Source organism: Salarias fasciatus, chromosome 5 (assembly GCF_902148845.1).
Source record: "Salarias fasciatus chromosome 5, fSalaFa1.1, whole genome shotgun sequence".
Taxonomy (NCBI): Eukaryota; Metazoa; Chordata; class Actinopteri; order Blenniiformes; family Blenniidae; genus Salarias; species Salarias fasciatus.
Genome location: NC_043749.1, coordinates 24,491,028 through 24,513,683, shown reverse-complemented (window position 1 = coordinate 24,513,683; position 22,656 = coordinate 24,491,028). Strand labels below are relative to the sequence as shown.

Sequence of the window (22,656 nt, the reverse complement as noted above, 5' to 3'; positions counted from 1 at the left end):
GCGCTGCCTCCTTAAAGTCAGCATCCTGAGGAGCTACAAGCACCCACAGCTTTATTTCAAACATGGCTGATCTAAAAGTAATAACTAGTTACCTGGCGACGTAACTCCTGTTGACATTTAGTCTTTCCTTCCTATTTTCCACACAGCTGGACTGCAGCTGTGCGCTGCCGGTTGTGTGGTGTTTAAATGAGTTAGTTCCAGGGAGATTCACTTCAAACTGGAAATAGAAGAAGTAGCAATTAAACAATTGAGATCAACCAAAATGTGGCCCACATCAAACAGCTCGTGTGGAGTTAGGCTGATGCTGAAGGCTTCTAATGCGTCAAAGCGAGATACAGGCGATGCTGATGTGACTCACAGCCAGACATTCAGCTGGACTGGAGCAGAGACAGAGTCAGGTGTGTCCTCATTCCTGTTTTTATCAGATAAGACTTCCATCCACAGGAAGTCGACGTTTTCAGAGAGCACAACCAGTCTTTTTTAAAACCATTTCCCAAAGAGGATGAATGGACAGACGCTCATTCAGTGTCTTCTTAAACGTCAAGGTACCAGCCTCGTGTCTCCCATAACAGCCCCAAACCAACAACACAACAGTCGATTTCAGGACTCCTGTTCATCCTGCCAAGGCTGCTGAGCTTGTTTAGACTTTTACCATAAATTTAAAAAGAAAAAAAAGTAATTTGTTGTTTTTGAAATGTAGAAGCTGTACTTTTGGTAAATCCTCACAAATGACTCTTTTCCTCCCACACATCCTGAATTGCCATTTGTGTCTGGTCTTTGTTTTTGGTGCATTTCTGTGTCACAGCGCCTCCTCAGGCCTGTATAAGCACGGCAGCGTTTTGGTGGTTTTCAGACAGACATTTCTTAATGCGTTTCCATGAGTGCAATACATTTTCTGGGGGAAAAGAAACCGTTTTTATCTCAGTGTTGATGGCGCCTTCGCCTTTTCTGTTCACTCCTGGGACACATCCGTGTTCCCTCACAGCAGAACGGTTCTGGGTTCAAATCTACTGGTCTTAGTTGGTTGTCTGCGCAAACAGCTCAGACACATGCTGACTAGGACAACTGTTGACTCTAAACCGTTTGCAGGTGTGAATGAGTGCACAAGTTTGATTCCTGTGTCGAAGTCAGGTGAATAATCAGCCACTTACCCACGGTGTCCCTACCTTCACAACTGAGATTGTTCTCATGTAATTTCAGGACAGATGAATCAGGTTAATGACAATAGAAGTCACACTGAGCTCATCCCTGCTGGTCTCATAGTAGGATGTAAACCTGAATTCAAGCATATGCACTGAATCCAGACCACTTCGTGCTTCTGGACTTCCTCAAACTTCATTCTGTTTTTGTGTAAGCAGCTTTTTCTGCTCAGTGTCTTGACTGTCAGACAACATACGGGACAAATCTGTTCGGATTGCGGTTTGACCAAAAGCAGGTGGACGGACAGCCCCTCCACACAGTCGTTGTTTGAGCTTCCTGCTTTGAGCATGTTTCCTTCTTCCTGCAGGAGACCAGTCAGCAGGGGGCGGAGCCAGCAGAGAGAGAAGACCCTCCAAACCTACTGGATGTGGACCAGTAAAACCAGCTCAACCAGTTTAACTGGAACTTTCTGTGTGTTTACACAACCACCCGGTGGCTTCAACATGCTTCAGATTCTTTGCAGTCTGGACACTTTGTGTCCAAGTACAAAATGAAAGTTGTCAATCTTCTCAAACAAACTTTTTTTTTTTTTTTTAAATGGATCAGTAAAAATGTGTCTGACACTAAATGGTTGCTACTGCTTCCACGTCTCAGAGGCTCCCTTTAGCCTTGTTCTGTTTGTTTCAGCTTTTATGACTCAATCACAGTTTCCTGCAGTAAATAAGAGGATCACTGAGACGCTCTGGGGCCACGTGTTGACCCACAGAAACCTCACTTTTCTCTGTTTTTATCAGTTCAGAGAGCTTCCGGAGAGAAAAAACAAATTGCATTGGCAAAGTTTCACACTTACACAACAACATTGAGAAAGCAATGTGGATGTCCATTTACACTGAAATGCTGAAAACTGTCGTTTCCATGCAGGGCCATGAGTGGGTGTTGTTTGTTTTTGTAATGAAGCAGTCTGGAGAAAGAATAGTGACAACTGCCGGGGAAAAACAAACATCTGTTTGAAGCGAACTATAAACAGTAATAATGGCGAGTGAAGAGACATTTGTCCGGGCAGACGACGAAGTGGGATTGCTTTTTCAGGTAACTCTGAACTGTAACGGCACCAGGCCTCAGGAGAAGACAGACTGGGAGTCATGACACTCTGGAGGCCGGCGTTCTCTTTGGCAGCTGTTTTCAGACATTTGTGTGTTCATAGACTAAATGTAACTTAATAATTTTATTACAGTAATTAATTACTAGCACCTTATTTCCAAAAAGACCAACTGAGGTTTCTTTTTAGAGAATAGTGGGATATTTTTTTTTTGTTTGTTGGTTGTTTGTTATTTTAAGGAGTTACTTTTTTTAATGAAAGCTTTAACCTTTGACACAGACAATCTGGTTCAGAAAACACAACAGACTGCCGTTACGTAGCAGCTCTCCTTTCTCTGAATAACAGCCAGTCGCAAATCATTTCCAATCACAGACCGAGAGTCCATCCGTCTGCCCGTCTTCTGCTGTTCGTTCATAAATCACTAATGACGTTGTTTATCATGTTAAATGTGCTGAGTCTGCAGGAAAACCGTGTAACGACATTACAGGCGGAGAAGGGGGAAATCACTGCAGGCCCGTCTGACGCCCGACCGCCACAAGCCTCAGGTGGAGATCAGGGGGATGGACAACGGCTGCTGGGATGTAAAAGAGAGAAGCTCGGACGTCCGAAGGTGACTGAGCAAGAATATTTCAGTCCAATGTTTAGAATGAAACCACAACTTGTAGTGCGGCGCATCAAAGGTTTCAAAGCTGTCACTGAGGAATCTGGACTTTCCCCGGTATGGAAGATGTTTTTTCTTCCATTTGAAAAGCTTTGCTTGTTTTGACTGGTCTGGAAATACGACTCAAAAACAGCCTGATCCTGTTGAACTGTGCGGTGCACACTGGAGGAGTTGAACCCCATGAGATTCAGGTCTGACGGAGGCCGGTTCCGCCTGATGAGGATTTGCTTTTGAGCCACTGGAAATGAAGCTAGAAGTGACCAGAAGCCACCATCATCCGGCTGACGACGCCACAAAGGCAAGGAAGAAGAAAAAGGAACAGAAGTACACCAGAGACTTGCAGCTACCCAGAATAGACTTTCATCCATCTCAGTTTTTTTTTCTTTTTTCTTTTTCATGTTGGTCCACATGGGGTCATGGTGGAAGTATTAAAGAGAGAGCAAAGACGGTCAGACCTCTCTATCGCCTGCAGCGTCCTCCAGTTCTTCTTCCCAAGGCGCTCTCAGACCAAACCAGAGATTTAATCTCTCCAGCGGTTCCTCAGTCAATCTCGGGGGCCTCTTCCCAGTTTGACGTACCTGGTAAACCTTTAATGGAAAGTTAATTTGATCACTAACAGTGATAGATTGAGGATTGAGGTTTCAGTTGTTGGTATCGTGATGGGCAGTCAGGGTGGTTGAGCTTGCTCTGCAGCTCAACTCTTTTTTCACCACAACACCCCAGTACAGCAGCTGCTTTACCACACTCTGACATTCAAACAAATCCATAAAAACACCCTGAGTAAACAGAAAAGACGTCCAGGACCAACAGAACAAACGCTCAGGTTTGGATAAACATTGAAACATATTAAAACTTTTGAGTCTGGTTAGCTTCATAACAATGAAATCAGCATCTCTCTATTCTGATTGAGTATTAAAGTTGAGCTTTGCATAAGTTAAAGCAAACAGCGAGCCCAGCTTACATGTATGAACATGTTTGCAATTTTTGAGGCATTATTTGACTGTTTCTCAACTACGAACAAGCACAAACCAAAAGTCACGTGCTTTCTGGATGCAGCCCCGAATGCAGTGTCCACATGGTTCAACGATTTTACATTGTGGTCGTTTTATTTAACTGTTGATTGGAGATAAAAGACCTTCTGAGCACTCACACCTGAAGAAACTTAACCTTTTAGCTATAGCTCACATTACGAGATGTTTCCTTTTCAATTCTGCTTTAGAAATTTGAAAATCAGTATAGTTTTAAGTGTAACTCTTGTTTGATTTTTTTCAATGTCTGAAGACTTCAATGTTGTTTTTGACTCCAATCAGCTGTTTCCCGACTCAGTCTTTTCTCACAAATGGCGAATACCTGCCCCAATGAAGACAAGATGTTGTGTATGGTGTTAAGACTGATATATAAAACTGCATTTACAGTGTGCTTTTTTTTTTTTTTTTTATCAATTGACATTCTCCTGAAAATGTGCAGGAAAGAATGTTGAGACAAGGTCATGAGCCTCTCAGTTCCAAAGACGGGAATCACAACATGGTTTGAAAACTACTGGTTTGGGAAAGTGGAGAGTTTATAACGCCACAAAATCTGCTGCAGGAGTTTCCATCTGAGACAGGAAGCTGAAATTTTCATACTGAAATCAAACTGTGCAGAGAATCTGTGGTCGTTCCTGAATCGGAGCGAAGCTGATATTTCACCAAACGCTGAGAAAACAAATCGATAGAAGCCTGCCGTCCGACTGACGGCTGCCAGCTGAGGCACACGTTGATGAGAGAGGAATGGTTGGTTTCATCGTGGTGTTTGATCTTCTTCTGGACTTCTGGGATCTTTTCAGTGAATCGAAAACGTCACATCAGTTTTTCAGTGAAATCCTCATCTGAAGGCGTTTCAAAGCGCTGATGTTTTTCTTGTATTTGTCTTCCATTCTCCGCGACCAGATGTTGCTTCGGTCTTTCGTCTTCCTGTGTTTGATGCATCGGTCCGTCTCAGTTGGCCTCTACATCTGTTCCTTCCCTGCTTCTGTTTCTCCTCATGGTTGTCCAAACTGACGAACCGTGTTCTGTTTACTCAGCCTGCAGATTTTCTTCTTCCTCTTTATTTTTCACTCTTTTTTTTTTCCTGGGTGAAAGCAGCCATGTTGTTAATGAGGAAAGAAGCCGGGTTGTTTCTTCTCCTCCCCTCTGTGCGGCTCCTCTGTTTGAAGCACCTCGCAGGAGACGAGATCGTTGTTATTCCGCAGCATCTACAGCTGGCTCACTCTGAAAAACCCCAAACACTTCCTCTCTCTGTGGACCTCCACTTTAAATAGCTTTCCTTCAGTGCCGCCGACATTCTAGACCTGAAAAAAAAAACCCAGCCTGACCTCCTCCCTCCGCTGTCAGACAGTTCATTGGCTTGACGATGCAGAAGGAAGTGTACAGAAGGTAAATAAAGCTGAGGAGCTGCACACTGAAGCCGTTCTGAGGCGAGGAGATCTGTGGTGAGGCAACCTTTCAAAATGGAGAGCGAGCAGTTGAGGAGGTTACTGTTCCGGCTGCTCCCCCGCCTGCTGGGCTCCCTTCCCCCAACACACAAAGAGCCGAGCTGCAGCGCCGGTTGCAGAGGAGAGCAGCTTGGAAATGGTTTCGCCTGAAAAGCGTCGCTGTGGGGGGATAAAAGGGGAGGAGTGAGGACCGGAGACCCTGACCTCCTCCGCTGCGGGGCAGGCTGGCTGTTTGCCGCCACTGCAGACCTCATTTGAAAAAACGGCGCTGTCGGCTCACATTTGACCTCCTGTCAGATGAAACGCGCTCAGATCGGATCTGATGATCAGCCGAGGCGACGCTCGGCCCGCCACATGGAGCCGAAAGTGACAGCTGGTTCCTGTTGAGGGGGAACGAAGAGCTCACATCTAAACGCTTCACAATCTGCCGCCCTCGTCTCTCGTGATCCTGAATCCTGCAGGCATTTGTGCATCGAGCATGTGATTAACGGCTCGGTTAGTTTCTCACGTTGTCTCAGAATGGCATTGTTTTTCTTCTTGCTGAAAGCTGGCTGATGTCTCAGCAGGGAGAATAGCAAAGCCTTTTGACATTTATGCCATCTTGTTTGATGTTTTTAGGGTGGGTGACTAGAAAATGATTCCGGTTTTCATTTTTACGAAGCCAGCAGGTGTGGAAAATGCAAAGGTCCCGTTTTAAATGGATATTTTCCAGCGTTCACCTCGATACTAACCTCCAAACCTCCTCAAAGGGGAGACCACCCAACAAGTAAAAACCAGACGACCGTTATCACACATAAAAAAACTGCCCAAGTGACATTTACACTCCAGATCCTTTCACGCAGAGGAAGTGTAGCCCACTGCGGACATTTTCACTGGATAATCACACTAAATGTCCACGACAGTTTACAGCTGCAAAATTATTTCTCTTGGACTGAGAATAGGGAAACGCCCTTCAGCACAGGATGAGCCTTCAAACTATCCGACAGTTTTAAGGAGGAAAGTCAAATTGAAAAGATTTTAATGATATTCTCTTGACAACTATTTGGAGAAGATCTGGAGATAATTGAACTATTCAGGAGCAGGCTTTTATCACATTGGCGCAGGACATTAAAAAGGCTGTGGAAGTCAGTCTTATGAAGAACCAGTGAATGATTGAGTGTAAAATATTGAAATGTGAAGAGTTGCTTAACATCCTGTCACAACAGCATTGCTGTTTGCTGAAAACATCGGAAGTGTTTGTGATTACAGCTTGAAGTGAATTGATGTTTGCTGAAACTGAATTTATATGTCCTGAAAGGCTACAAAGGTTTAAATCAGCTGAAATAGAATTAATGTAACAGCAGTCGTCAAACTCAGGCCTCATTTACATGGCGTTTCAAGTGAAAACGTTTCGGTTTAATGTTTTCGTTTCAGGAGTTTCCCATTTGCACAAGAACGTTTTGAAAACATCTTCCAGAAAGAAGAGAAAGAAAACTGATCAAATTCAAAGAAAGGAAAGTAACGTGAGTTAAAAATGTGAAGGAGAATTGATGGAACACCTGAAACATAAGTGATCCTGGCCAAAAGAGATTCACCACATGGAAGTATTGAAACAATCTGAGTTTAAAAAACTGACGATGGAATGAATTTCAAAGAAATGTTAGCTCAATGCAAAGTGACGTGTCAGTAATATGCGATCAGAAGAAGAATCAATGCTACATGAAAGAATTGAAACACAATTCTGAGAACCGATGTCTGTTTTCAGCTGTCTGATGGATCCTGAAAGATGATCAGTGATAAACCAAACGTGGCCTTTTAGACTCACATGAGTTGCCCCGATGTCCATGTTAGTAAAGTTCCCTCACAGGTAAGTTTATGATATATTTGAAATAACTGTTCTTCAATGTTGAGTGTTTTCAGAAGATTTTTGTTTATCTGGTTATTTGCAAGGCTGTCATGTAAAATCAGGAAGTGCCAATGCCTCGTTTTAGGTTTGAGAAATTGTTGAGGAGAGATTGTGGACACTTGTTTACACAACATTTTGAAGTAAAGACAGAAAACATTTGTTGTGTTTTGGGTGTCCATTAATATGAAAATTGTGTTTGAAGCCACTGAAAATATGACGTTTTGAAAGCAGTCCCCAGGGTGGAAGCTGCCGGAGCAGAGATCTGTGGGAGAACGAACAACAAAACCTGGTAAAAAAAACATTTGTGTGAATGTGGAAATTTACACAGAACAGAATAGATTTTTCTTTGCCCGATTTCGCGCAGCGCACTCAAGATTGTGGCACAACCGTAATTTCATTCTGAATCTGTCTCCGTGTAAATAACAGAAAACAAAGCTTTTCTGAAATGCTGCTATTGTGTGTGCACGCCATGGCTGGAGTAAAGGCTCCTGCATTTGCATGAGGACAATGACAGCAATGGCGGCCTCCAGAGTGTCATGACTTCCAGTCCATATTCTCCAGAGACTTGATAGTTTTAGAGTTGAGTCTCAACTGGAATAGAAATAAAACTTGATCGTCTGTCCAAGCCACAGTGCGTGCTCTCTTTATTTGAGAGTAGAGTGTAATGCTCTCTGCATGCATGTGTGTGTGTGGTTTCATTACAAAAACAACCAACAGCCAACTTGTGGTCTGGCTTACTAACTGTCATTTTCAGAGTTTCTGCTGTTTCCGTGTAAATGTTGCCATATAAATGCAAAAAAAACCCACTGTGTTTTAACCTGAAATGTTGCCATGTAAGCGGAACCCTCGTGACCATAAGAGGAACCCTTTTATTTTTCGTAGATGGAGTCGGCTGATTTATTTTGCTTGAGTTGCATTGAACGCAGTGTGGACAATCTTCAGCTTCAGCTCAGAAGGAATTAAGCTCACATCTGAAATGACGACAAACACCGCAACTGGTTTAGAAAGTAGCAACTTGGTGACTCATGAAACCTGCACTGTGGTGCATATATTACATCTCCACACGTTGAACAGGGTGATTAACTCAACCTGAAACCATCTAACCCAGGCTCCCAGCAGCAAGACTCCCACAACAAGAGTGTACTACAGAGTCAGGGTGACATATGGGGGGGTAACAGAAAGCATCGGCTCCCTGGAGGCACACAGGTGAGCCTCCTCTCCGGTGGAGCGGCATCAGATTTCTCAAACTCCCCGAGGACGAAGTCTCTGTTGATTCCTCAGGAAGTCACAGATTTCAGGGGTGTGAACTGCTCGCGGAGAACAGATGAGCCGACCAGCCGACTCCTACTTGGGGCCCGAATATTCAATCTGCAGATTCAATGTCCTGTTTGACTGAACAGCTTCAGTGACATGATGCAAAAAAAAAACAAAAAACCTTTTCTCAGAGGTGCCCACAACCAGGTTTTGTCATGAGAAGACTGAATTTTGTTTTGTTGTCATAAACCTGCAGGGATTTGAGCTGAATGACTGATTGATCCAACAAAAGCCCTGCAGCAGTTTGAGCTTGAAGAGATTCACAAGAGAAAGGAAGTGTGGATGATAATCAAGACTCACAAGATGCTCTGTTAGCTTGGTGACTAACATTCAGATACAAAACCTGTTTAATATAATATAATCAATCAATTCAATTCAATTCATATCAGCTTTATTTATGAAGTGCCAATTACAACATGGTCGTTTCTAGACACTTTTACAGAGAAACCCAACAGATCCACATGAGCAAGCATAAGCGACTGTGGAAAGGAAAACTCCCTTTTAACAGGAAGAAACCTTTGCAGAACCAGGCTCAGAGGTGGCGGCTTTCTACTGTTGGGGTGAGGGGACAGAAAGAGAAGGAGATAGGACAGACAGTTTCTTGTATCTACATACAATTCATGTATAAACACAGGGTACATAGGTTACAGGAGGAACAATCATCAATGACATGTAGTAATACAATGAAATTACAGTAGTACAATGAAATTACATTGAAATGAGAGAAGGAGCAGAACTGAGAGCCGGTTCCACATGGTAGGAGACCGGGGTTCAGTAAACCTTACACCCACTGGGTCCGGGTTACCTCGATTAATCAGTGGAGCAGCTGTTTTGTTTGATGCCCAATTAGAATTGCACCCATTGAATCCAGGCTGTCTCAATGGATCAGCCACGATTGATGTTCTGTCTGCGATCCCTCAATCACGGCTCTCGTCCACCTAAGAGACAGCCTCTTCGTCCAGGGTTTCGGTGTTCTGATTTTTGGTCTCCCACAGTGGAAAGAGAGAGAGAGGGGGAGAGATCATTTTATTTCCATTGACGTGGATACAGGTTCACAGATTTATACAATAAATCCACGACTCATTTTCCCAACATCACCTTACAGAACAGTTACATAATAGTTGAGAGAGAGAGAAAGGACGTGAGCCCTAACTGTAAACTTTATTGAATAGAAAGGTCTTAAGCTTAGTTTTAAAAACCGAGACTGTGTCAGCCTCCCTTACAGACACTGGGAGCTGGTTCCACATAACAGGAGCCTGATAGCTAAAGGCTAAATTATAGGTAATGTAATGTAAAATGCAGAGTTAGCTAAGTTAATCCACCAAGAATCCCTTCATCCATCTTCTATACTAGTAAAACCCACACACACACACAGGAAGAACATGCAAATCCCACACAGAAAGGCCTCCAACTGGACCAGAGCTGGAGATCTTCTATGAAGCAATTGTGTCAATTCATCATGGAAAGGCTTAAGTCAATGGCTGCAACTGATTTCAAAAATTTTAATATATATGCAATATTTTGAAGAGGGTGTTGCTATATCACTTCATCTAATAATCTGATTGTTTTGCTTTTATAGTTTCTGGCTTGGTTTGGCCATTGTCTGTCCTGTGTCTTGACGTTTTCTTCTCCCTTCATGAATGGACCTGCCTGCTCCTCCTGTGTGCTGATTACTGTTCTCCTCCATAATTGAGTCCACCTGTGTCTCATTATCTCTGAAGTCCCAGCTGTGTTTCAGTGCTGAGCTCTCTGTCATCTGCTGCCAGCTCGTCTTGTGCGATGCATTAAACACTCCTGCGTTCCTGTCTCTTCTTATGTCTCGTCTTATTCTTAAAATTTGTTTCACTTTTGCTTTCACCTGCGTCTTTATTACCGTTACCTTTGCTTTACCGGTTTTGATGAAGAGAATCATGCTTGTGAAAATAGGTCCAGGCTGATGAGTCTGATGTCCACCATGTCCGTCAGAACTTTCAAGTGTTTCCAAATCGAAGTCCTAGTGATTATAAGCAATAATAAATTAAAAATAAAGAATAAATTAAAGATTTTTTTTATCAAATAAGTGTTTTTTATTGATCACTATCATCTCAGTATTTCATGGGGAAGGAAGAAGCAATATTTTTCAATACAAACTGATTTTGCTCAATGACTGATGAATACACCTTTATTTGTTCACAAAACAAAATAATGTTTAGTTATTCAGGTTTATAATAAATAATAGTCTTACCAGTAACTTGAATATCTGTGTTTGTAGATACATGTGTAACATGACAGTAACAAAGACTCAAACATTCTCATTGAACATTTCCATTTTTTCCAGTGCATCGGTATATTCACTGGAAACAAGGACATTGAATTATAGAGCAAATTGTCACTTTGTAAAAATAAAAAAAGAGTTTGTGTTGGTTGGAACTACATAAGAACAAAACATTACCACTTTGTTGCTAAATCCAAATACATGTTCCAGCTCTCGCTCTCCTACTCCACTAAATTGTCGCCACTATTCAGCTTCTTGAGACACTGCTCTTCTAAGTTTGCCTTCTGGCCCCTCTACCAAACCATTGCTTTGGCCCAAGACAAGCTATGCAACCAACATCTAACAATTAATTTCGATTGAAAAGGCATCAAACACCAAAAAGCTGCTGGCAAAGACAAAAACTACCAGGTAAGTGTTGAGCAACTATGAGGGAACTCACAGATGTCAACATCTCAGAGTCACGCTGTTGTTCCCACATGCTTCAAAGCCACCTCTATCATCCATACCCCAAATAAGCCATCTCCCTCCTGTTTCAATCACTCCTGCCTGGATGCATTCACTCCTTTTCCTCATAAAATACTTTCAACAGTTGTGATTAAGCAAATCAAGCCTGCCCTCCCACCCCCCACTTTGTTCCTGGATCCCTTCCAATTTGCATACCGGCCCAACCGCCCGACCAATCTCCACCTATCTCCACCGGCCTCCACACAGCTCGCTCACATCTGGAAACAAAAGACTCCTGTTTGACTGCTGTTCATTGACTTCTGCTCAGCATTCAGCGCCATCTTCCCCCAACAGCTTATTCACACTGGACCAGCAGAACACATCACTGGCTGATACACTTCCTCATCGGCAGTACCACTGGAGACCCACAAGGATGTGAGTTAAGCCCCTTCCTCTCGACTCTGCTGATCCACGGCAGCACACTGTCACACAGCTCCTACCTCTTTGTCAAGTTTATGGATGATTGACTGTAGTCAGTCTTTCTAGAAAGAATGAGACAAACTGCAGGAGCAAAGCCTGACTTTGTGGTTCAGACAGTGCTTGGGATCTGGTGCACATCGCGCACGTTTCCCTTCAGAGTTGCTGATGTGCTTCTATGCCTTGGCAAAGGGACATTTGTGGTTGAGCCAGTAGGTTAGGCACCCTCAAAGCTCCCTAGTGGCCAAAGTAGGGGAATTGAGCTTTGCTACTTTGTATCATAGCTCTGGGCTGCATCTGTGGAGCGAAGCTGCCAAATATGTGGGACAGTGACAGATGGAGGGTTCAAGGAGTGTGGCTTAGGAATACATGCAACACTTGACGGTGACTTGATGGTTGTTGATTGTAGTCATCTGTAATGAGGCCAAAACTGTGTTTGAAATTGTGCATCGTGATGAAGCTGAACAGTGCTAAATGAAGGAAGATTTACAAACTGGTGTGGTGAAACATGGGGGAGGTTTAGTGACTGTTGAGGAATGAGTGGAAATGCCTTGGTTGGCGGTCGGCTCTTGGGAGTCGCTGGGTCCCTGAGGGCTTTCACGCTGCAGTCCACTGGTGGGGCATCTGGAGGACCCTGTTTCCCTCTGTGTTCTGGTGGTGTGTGGGGGAGGGGGTGCTCTTTCAGCTCACAGCATAGACAAACTCTGGACCTCTGACCTCTGCTCTACCAACCCCCACCATCACCATAGCAACAGTAAACTTTCACCAATCCGTTAGCTCATTTCTTTTCACTCGACGAAGACATTTCATCATTCTGTTATGTGCACCTCACCTCTGTAAATTACTTTTCTTTATTTATGTATATTTTTTTGCTCTCTCTCAGGGAAAATTTTCATTCACATTCAACCCATCCTGTTTTCGGGGCTCCGCTCCACCTGCCGATGTTTCGAATTCACTGGTGTCCGTGTTAACGTGTGACCAACAGATGTTGAATAGAATAGAATAGAATAGAATAGAATAGAATAGAACAGAGTAGAATAGAATAGAATGCTTTTTATTGTCATCATACATGTATGATGAAATTGAAAACAACTCCTTGGTGTGAATAGAAAGATAGCAAAGAAATAAAGAATAGCAATAAATGACAATATAAATATATACACAAAGGACAGCAAGAACACAAAGGGTGTATGAATATAAAAAAGTACAAGTGTACAGCAGAGAGCCCGGTAGCAGTAATTGGACACAATATATGTACATATATAATGCACAGCGAAAATATATGTATTTGGACACTGAACAGTGGAGAAATAAATATAAGTACATGGTAACGCTTCCTTTTACAGTACGGTAATTACCATGTATTAACATGGTAATTGCAAGGTAAGTACCATGTAATAAGTAGAAGTTACTGTAAAATTACCATGTAATTACAGGGTAACTATGTTGCTAATTACCTAGTACTTTTAGAGTAATTACCAAGCAAATTCCAGGCAAATACCAAGTAACTACCTGGTAGTAAGTATTAAGTACTGGGTAATTATAATGTATATAGCAACTATGTCGTTAATTGCCAAGTACTTACTAAGTAATTGCTAAGTAATTACCATGTAATCAATGGGAAATGTAGACTTTTTACTAGGTATTACTAGGTACTGCTAGGTGTGTACGCTATGTATTTCCCTATTAGTCAAGTGTTTTTTACTACTTACCTGGTAACTTCTTAGTATTTCCCAGTAACTACAACATTTACCTGGTAATTACGGTTAAACTGTGGACTACTGCAAAAGGAAGTGAGGCCTGTTTCCACGCTATTACCTGGTAACTACTTATTCGTTACCCAGGAACTGCAAAAATACCTACCTCGAAATTACATAGTTATTAAAGTGTATTTGTACTGTAAAAGGAAGTGAGGTCTGTTTCCATGGTATTACCTGGTAATTACTCATTTGTTACCCAGTAAATAGAAAAATATCTACCTGGAAATTACAGTTATTAAAGTGGATTTGTACTGTAAAAGGAAGTGAGGTCTGTTTCCATGTTATTACCTGGTAATTACTCAGTACTTAGCCTGTTACTCGGAAACTTTCACATTACCCCACACACTTGCACCAAAAATGCAGCAAACCCCATCAGTGTGTGTGATACAGTCTCTGAACAGCACACTGTATCTGTCAGGAGATCAGAGTTTCCATCAAAAAACCACCATCACCAGCCATCACATTACATTAAGATGAACGCATTATTATTACACTTCCTCACTCCAAACTCCTCACTGTGACAGACATGCAAAAACAAGAGAGCTGCCAAAGATAAACATTTTAATCAAATGGAGTTCAAGTTCTTATAAAACAATTTACAAAACAGTGCACATTTTTAGCAGTCAGACACCTTTTTTTTAAGAAACAGAACAGATTTCTTTTGCAAAAAACAAAATACAAATAACAGTGATAAACAATCACTATAAATCAACATTAATAAGTACACTGCTCCAGTCTTGTGAATTCACATCATGTGTTTTCTGCAGAACTGTCTACAGGAAACCTTGATCTCCATCATCCCGAATACCCAGGACCGCCGTCGCCAGGTGTTGTCACGTCGTCCACATCCAGACTTGTACCTTCCTCGGCGTGATGAAAACGAGGACAGCACAACTGTTCCTTCTTAATGCTTAGGGTTTATTCACTCTAACACCCAAACCCCAAACGTGAGAACTGAAAACATACAAATATACATATTAATAAACAGAAACTTACACAATAAACAGCTATACACATTGCACAAAACACAAATATCTTTAAACCTTCAAACATACACATGAAACCGACATTACAACCAAAACATTCACCCAAGCCTGGACATAAGACCACAGCCACACCAGCTGCAAAGGGCTCCATACTACCACTATAATAATCAAAACACCAAGCAAAACGGAAATATACACACCTCATTGGCTGCTTCACACTGTAAGCCGTTTGTTTTTGCTCTTTTTACATACTTTTTGGAGCGTTTTTTCTCTCTCCAGTTTATGTGTGCACCACTTAATGTGGTCCTACCCGGAACGTCTGCAGACGGTTAGTTCCGCCACTCGATGATATTTATATTTAATTAAATTTCGGTTCTACCTCGACTGAGAGAAAGCTTATTTATGGCAGAACGTCTGCAGACGGTTAGTTCCGCCACTTGGTGATATGGTGATATTTATATTTAATTAAATTTCGGTTCTACCTCTATTGAGAGAAATCGCGTTTACGGCGGAACGTTCCGGGTAGAACCACATTAAGTGGTGCACACATAAACGTGGAGAGAGAAAATTATCACTAAAAACTCCGTGAAAAGAGCAAAAACAAACGGCTTACCTCCTTTACAATGCGATGCAGCCAGTGAGGTGTGTATATTTCCGTTTTCCTTGGTGTTTTATTGATCATTATCGTGGTGGTAGTGTGGTGGCTCTGCAGCTGGGTGCTGGGTGGCTGTGGTTCAGGCTTGGGTGAATGTTTCGGTTGTAATGTCGGTTTCATGTGTATGTTTGAAGGTTTAAAGATATTTGTGTTTTGTGCAATGTGTATAGTTGTTTATTGTGTAAGTTTCTGTTTATTAATATGTATATTTGTATGTTTTCAGTTCTCATGTTTGGGGTTTGGGTGTTAAAGTGAATAAACCCTGAGCATTAAGAAGGAACAGTTGTGCTGTCCTCATTTTCATCACGCCGAGGGAGGTACAATTCTGGACGTGGACGACGTGACAACACCTGGCGACGGCGGTCCTGGGTATTTGAGATAGTGGAGATTAGGGATGCACATGGTTAACCGTTTAATCGTTAACCGATAACAGGAACTTTGACCGGTTAATACTATCGGTTTTTTTTTTTTTTTTTTAGCTCCAGCTGGAGCGGAGCTCTCCACAGAGCCGTGCGTCTTCATGCACGCTGGCATTATATGACAGATATCAATGACTGCGCTGCAGATGACTCCTTAATTCACTGATTAATTCCAGCTGCCTTCATGTTGTACAGTCCAGGAGGGTGTGTATCTTTGTGCGCATTGACGCATGTGGCACAAAACCGGCATTACACTGAATATTATTTTTTATCTCCAGGCGCCGCGGGTCGTCCAGATTCACAGTTAAATGGTTCGGTGTGAAGCCGCATCATCCAGATAAACATTAAGCTTCATCAGAACTGTTTAAAAATCGGATTTCAGAAGCTAAAACTTTATTTAGGAAATTAATCAGAACACACACAAAAAAAAATCACCGGTGCGCTCGCTCTCCACATAATTTAAAAAACAATAGGAAATGATTGAAGCCTACAGTGCTGTTAATTATATCTAAATGTTGTAGCTTTTTTTCCATTTTAGATGAGAATTTGCTGTCATTGTAAATCCGCAGTTAAGCACTGGACAGCGCCGAGTCAGTCACTCTCGGAGCGCACATTTCCGTGTCGGAATGGTGGGACGTCTGCGTGTCGCAATAGCGGTATTTCGGAATGGTGATCTGTCTAAATGGTGGTGCGTCGGAATGTCGGAGCGGCAGCATGGAACCACTCAACAGGGTGTTTAAAGGTCGTCCATGCTTCGTGTCGCTTTGGAACCTCGGCGCTCCACGCTGTGCGCATTCAGGCGCACTGTTCCACACATCCTCCAGAAGCTTTTCCGGCACTACAGACTGTTTCTCTGCTCCTTTATTACAGATTATTTAGAGAAAATTAAGCACATATATTGTCAGTGCGTTATCATTTCATATTAAAGTTTATTTAGCCATTTTTTTTTTCTTTTTTCTGAATCGCGGGGCGGCGCCGGAGCGATTCCCTCGGCAGACCTTCTCCTCCCTCCAGACAGTCTGCTGTCTCCATCCACGAGATGCCGTCACTTTTACAGTCATATTTTGTTTTCTGTGGCGCCCTGGCGATGCGTATACCGGCGCGACCTGCGCGCAACGCGGTCAGCTGGCTGCTGCGCGGACGTCCACAGATCGGTCCGCGCAGACCAATGCGCAACGCACACCCACGCAGACATGTGAAGCATGGACGGGCTTTAAATCTTATCGGTTAACGGTTATTAACCGGTTAAAGGGCATCGGTTAACGGTCATAAAAAATATATAAAATGTGCATCCCTAGTGGAGATCAAGGGTTCCTGTAGACGGTTCTCCAGAAAACACATGATGTGAATTCACAAGGCTGGAGCAGTGTACTTATTAATGTTGATTTATAGTGATTGTTTATCACTGTTATTTGTATTTTGTTTTTTGCAAAAGAAATCTGTTCTGCTTCTTAAAAAAAAGGTTAAAAATTACCCATCGGCTTCAGGAGTTGCAGGCAGACATTGTCTTATTACAGGAAACTCATCTAACAAATTCATTAGTAGATCTTCTCCGATCAACACAGTTTCCACACGTGTACTCAGCCTGTTACAACTCCAGGCAAAGAGGAGTAGCAACTCTTATCAGTAGAAGGTTAAACTTCTCTACTGACAGTTCAATCATAGACCCAGAAGGCAGATTTGTTATTATCACATTATCTATCCAGAATGTTAAATTCTGCATTGCTAACGTGTATGGACCTAATGTTGACGATCCCTCCTTCTTTCACTCCCTCTTCTCCTCACTGGATGATCACTCAGGTCACACATTGATTATAGGAGGGAATTTCAACATGGTTTCTGACCCACAATTGGACAGACTGAGTACCACAGAAAGTCAACGACTCTCACAATCCTCAGAAACTGTGAAACAGTACATGAAGGATTTTGGTCTTTGCGATGCCTGGCGCTCTCACCACCCCACTGCAAGAGAATACACATTCTTCTCTTCAGTTCACCATTCTTACTCTAGATTAGATTATTTCTTAACTAGCAGCACACTGATGAATGACATCTCAGAAATCAAAATTCATCCCATCGTCATAAGTGATCATGCACCAGTTTCATTTACTCTCAGAAATAAGAAGAATAAACCACCAACTAGAAACTGGAGATTTAATACATCATTACTTAAAGATCCAGAGTTTATTAGCTATCTAACAAGAGAATGGTCTATATATTTAGAAAATAATGACTTGCCAGATACTTCAGCATGTGTTCTTTGGGAGGCAGGGAAAGCGGTGATGAGGGGAAAAATAATTTTCTTCTCCTCACACAAGAAAAAGAAAGAAGCTTCAAGAACTTTAGAATTGAAATTAAGAATTAAATTGCTGGAGGAGGCTTATCATGTCTCCCCACAAGAGAACATACTGAAGGATATAAGGAAAGCTAAACTTGAACTGAATGAAATTCTAGATAAAAAAACTCAATTCCTGATCCAACGACTCCGTTTAGAGAATTTTGAGCATAGTAATAAATCTGGAAAATTCCTGGCGAATCAGTTAAAAACAAACAAGGAGAAAAACACGATTTCAGCTGTTAAAGACTCAGAAGGAAACATCAGCCATGACCCGGACAAGATCAATAATATCATTAGAGATTTCTATCAAGGATTATACCGATCACAAATAGACACAACAGATGAGGAAATTAATACTTTTTTTAATGATATTAACCTTCCAAAATTGAAAGATGAAAATAGAAGAGTGTTGGATTCTCCTTTTTCAGTGGATGAACTCCATAAATCTCTGCAGGATATGTCCAACAATAAAGCTCCAGGTCCAGATGGCTATCCAGCAGAATTCTATAAAGAATTCTGGACCATGTTGGCTCCCACTTTTCATAAAATGGTAATGGAAATAAAAAATAAACGAACAGTACCCTCAAATATGAACTTAGCCAAAATAACTTTAATACTTAAACCAGGGAAAGACCCCACACTTCCGTCCAGTTATCGTCCTATTTCATTAATAAATGTAGATCTAAAAATAATCAGCAAAGCCCTATCCAGGAGAATAGAAAAGATAACCCCTCTCACAATACATCCTGACCAAACAGGGTTCATTAAAGGTAGACATTCATCCACTAACATGCGCAGATTAATTAATATAATAGATTACTCTACAATACATAATCTAGAATCCATAATTATCTCTTTAGATGCTGACAAAGCTTTTGATCGAGTAAATTGGAAATTTCTATTTGGAATATTAACCAAATTTGGGTTTGGAACGTCTTTCATAGACTGGATTAAAATCTTGTATAACAACCCAGCTGCATGTGTGAAGACTAACGAGCAGACTTCTTCAAGCTTTTGTTTGCAGCGAGGAACCAGACAGGGCTGTCCACTCTCTCCCTCACTGTTTGCCATCTTTATCGAACCTCTGGCAGCTGCTATAAGACAAAATAAAGACATCAGAGGGATCCTGGCCAACAATAAGATAGAACACAAAATAAGTCTTTATGCAGATGATGTATTGCTTTTCCTGCGGAACTCTCCATTTTCTATCTCCGAGACAATCACACTTATTGACAAATTTTCACTAATATCTGACTATTCTATCAACTGGTCTAAGACTACAGCCATGCCTATAAACTGTGATTTACAAAGTATACCCAATGCTACAATCCAGTCTGGAAACATTAGGTATTTAGGCATAAACATTTCTCCAAGGATATCAGAACTTTTAAAACTAAATGATGTTCCGTTACTGAAATCAATAGAGGATGACCTCTTACGGTGGAGACGCTTACCTATATCTCTTATGGGGAGGGTTGCCACCATTAAAATGATGACTTTACCTAAGGTTAACTATTTATTTTCAATGATACCAACCAAACCATCGTCTGGGTGGTTCAAATCACTGGACTCATACATATCCAAATTTCTCTGGAAAAATAAACCATCACGTATCAGTTTAAAGAGTTTACAACAGACTAAAGACAGAGGTGGACTAGACTTGCCTAACTTCAGTAATTACTTCATAGCCAGCAAGCTGCAATATATCTCCAAATGGCTTAAACCTAACAATTTAGATGAGCCATGGCTGGATGTAGAGCAAGCATTATGTGAGGATCTAGTCATCTCTGACCTGCCATTCATCAGTCCCACCATCAAATCCCATCGGTGTTTTAAAGTGTCAACATCAGTTCCTCTTTAATGGCTTGGTGGGACTTTCTAAAGCTAACCAAATCTTCTCTGATCCCGTGTAAACTCACACCCATCTGGAACAACCTGGACATCCTGCAAAACAAAAAGATGATAAACTTCACTCAGTGGAGAAATAAAGGAATCAGCCAGCTTGAACATATCATTGAAAATGGCAACTTTCTATCATTCAATACTCTCATCTCACAATATGGAATCAGCAGCACAGCATTTTTAGAATATCATCAACTTAAATCTATCATAGGTAAAAAGTATACCTTTAATCAATTGCAGGGACAGCTACCTCTCGGGGTCGAAGAATTCTTAAACCTCAGTTCCCCAAAGTTGCTATCAAAGATATATAAAATATTATCAAAGGTAGAAGATGAAATCTTCCTTCCGACCTTAAAATGGGAGGCTGACTTATCTAACAACTTTGACCAAAATGCGTGGTCACAAATATGTTTAAATACTTTCAAAATGACAAAGAATTCAAATATACAACTAATACAATTCAAAATTCTGCATAGAATTCATTACACAGGACGAAGGATGTTCCAGATGGGTCTATCACAATCTGATATCTGTTCACATTGCAATGATAACATGACTGACAGCTACCTCCATGCCTTGTGGTCCTGCACACCAGTGCAGAGGTTCTGGCTTCAGGTGTGTGAAGACCTGTCAACATGGTTCACATGCAATATTCCTGCAACTCCCACATTGTGCCTTTTAGGTGATTTGGGTGAAATTAACATGTCAATAAACTCTGTCTACATGGTTCTCACCATCTTGTGCATCGCAAAGAAAACTATCCTTGTAAATTGGAAATCCAGAAATAATCTCAGTAACAGGCAGTTTAAGAATCTTCTATTAGATCATATTAGCTTGGAGACGATGTCTGTCTGTTCAGAGGATCAATCAGCTGAATTTGGTTCCCTCTGGTCCCCTGTGATCAGCTCCATCACTTAATGTAAGGGGAAGATGAGGGCTTCTCCACTTTGAGGGTCGGTTGTTGGTGGGGGGGCCTGATGGCTGCGGGTGGTTGGCGCTGTCTTGGGGTCGGGATCTGGGCTGCTTCGCTGGGGGCTGTCTTCGTGTTTGGTTTGGATTGGGGGTGTGGGGGTCGCCGGTTGTTGGGGCTGTCTGGCGGCGGTGGGGCGGGAGCTCCGGGGGGCCGGTGTCGGCGGGTGCCGGTTCATGTCCGGGCGGCCGGGGTGTCCTGGGGCAGGTGTGGCTGGGGGCCCTGGGCCCTGGTGCCTGGGGGCTCTCCCCTTCCGTGAGGGTGAGGGGGTCGGCCTGGCTGGGGGGGCCGGTCGGCTCGGGCGTGCTGCCGCGGCCTGGGTCGGTGCGTGCCCTGGTGTCTGGTTGCTGCCCCGGAATCCAGGGCATCGGGGTGGGTGGTTGTGGTGGTGGGGGACAGGGGGGTGGGGTGGATGGGTGGGGGGTGGGGGTGGCGGGGGAGGTGGGTGGGCGGTGGGGAACGGGGCGGGGTGGATGTGGGGGTAGATAGGGGGGTGGTGGGCTGTGGAGGTTAGGGGGTTGGGGAAGGTGCGTGTACGTGTATGTGTATATGTGTGTGGGTGTGTATGTGTGAGTATGTATGTATGTTTTTGCATGTGTGGGTATTTATGTATGTGTATGTGAGTGTGTGGGTGTGTATCTGGATATGTATGTGTATGTGTGTGACTATGTATGTGTAAGTGTGTATGTGTGTGTGGGTATGTATCTGTGAGCGTGTATGTATGTGTGTGTGGGTGTGTATCTGTAAGTATGTATGTATGTCTGTACGTGTGGGTGTATATGTGTGGTCGATTGGAGCTATGTATGAGAGAGTGCGGTGTCCTGTGGGGGGTGGCCCCGGTGGGCCCGGGGGCGGTGGGCCCTGGGCCTGGGTCCTTCTGCTGCCCCCTGTCTGTCCTCACCTTCACTCCTCCTGATGCATGATGGGTGTGTGCTTCTTGGGTCGGTGGCTCTCTGGCCATGGTCGCTGTCCGCCCTGGTCCTGGGGGGGGGGGGGGGGCACTCCTGGTCCTGTCCTTCATCGGGGGGCTCCTGGGTGACGGGGGTGCTGCGGCATCCCCGGACCCCTCTCTCCCCCCGCTCTCATGCACACACACGTAGGGCTTTGGGAGGCGGGCTTATCAAGTTGGGTGTGGTGGAGGGGGCCATCTAAGTGGCCCCAATCACTGCAGGCTTCGGTGGCTCGCCTCTCAGTCTTAATTGCACTTAGTCATCTAACACGACCAAATAAATACAAACATACACGTTGGGGGGTCTTGGCGCGCTGTGTCAGGGGTGGGGCTGTTCAGGTGGCTGAGACTGCTCGTTTGGCCTCACTCGTGGCACGGTGTGGTTACTGCCCCTCAAATTTTAATCGCAAACAACATATACTCCATCAACACTCACGAGACGGGGGGGGAGGTAGGGCAATGGGGTCTTCTGCGCCCCCGTTTCCGGATTCCTTCTGGTGGGGGGTGGGGCGGGGGGGGCTGTTGTTTTCCCCACAGGCCTGGGGTTTGGAGCGGCTGTGGTTTGGGGGGCTGCTGGCTCTGGGGGGTGCATATCTGTCTGCGGCGGTGGGGTGGGGGGGTGGGGGCGGCAGTTGTGGGTGGCGGGGGGTCCTGGATATGGGGTTCGGTGTTCCCTTGCCTTCCGGGGGTGTCTCCCACAGGATATGACAGTTGGATGACGCGGGAATGTGAGTTTGTTTAGGTTAGGGTTGACTGTGTGTGTGTGTGTGTGTGTGTGTGTGTGTGTGTGTGTGCGCGCACGTGCTTGTTAGCGGCGCCCGGGGTGGACCGGCTCCTGCCGGTCGTGGCTCCGAGGGGCCCGGGCCCCGGGGCTGCCAGGGTCCCCGGCCGGGGATTTCCTCTGCCCCGTTTCTGGACCGGAGCGTGGGC

At 43.5% G+C, this 22,656-nt stretch overlaps 1 protein-coding gene across 1 annotated transcript in view; it reads left to right on the top strand.

Moving 5' to 3' along the window:
* Positions 1-1,910, top strand: part of LOC115388169 (stabilin-1-like) — a 140,069-nt gene extending 138,159 nt beyond the window's left edge. Inside the window, exon 66 of the mRNA XM_030091127.1 lies at positions 1,508-1,910. Within this exon, the coding sequence (XP_029946987.1) occupies positions 1,508-1,579 (72 nt within the window). The 3' untranslated portion in view covers positions 1,580-1,910. The remainder of the gene's footprint in view (positions 1-1,507) is intronic.
* The last annotated feature ends 20,746 nt before the right edge of the window (positions 1,911-22,656 follow it).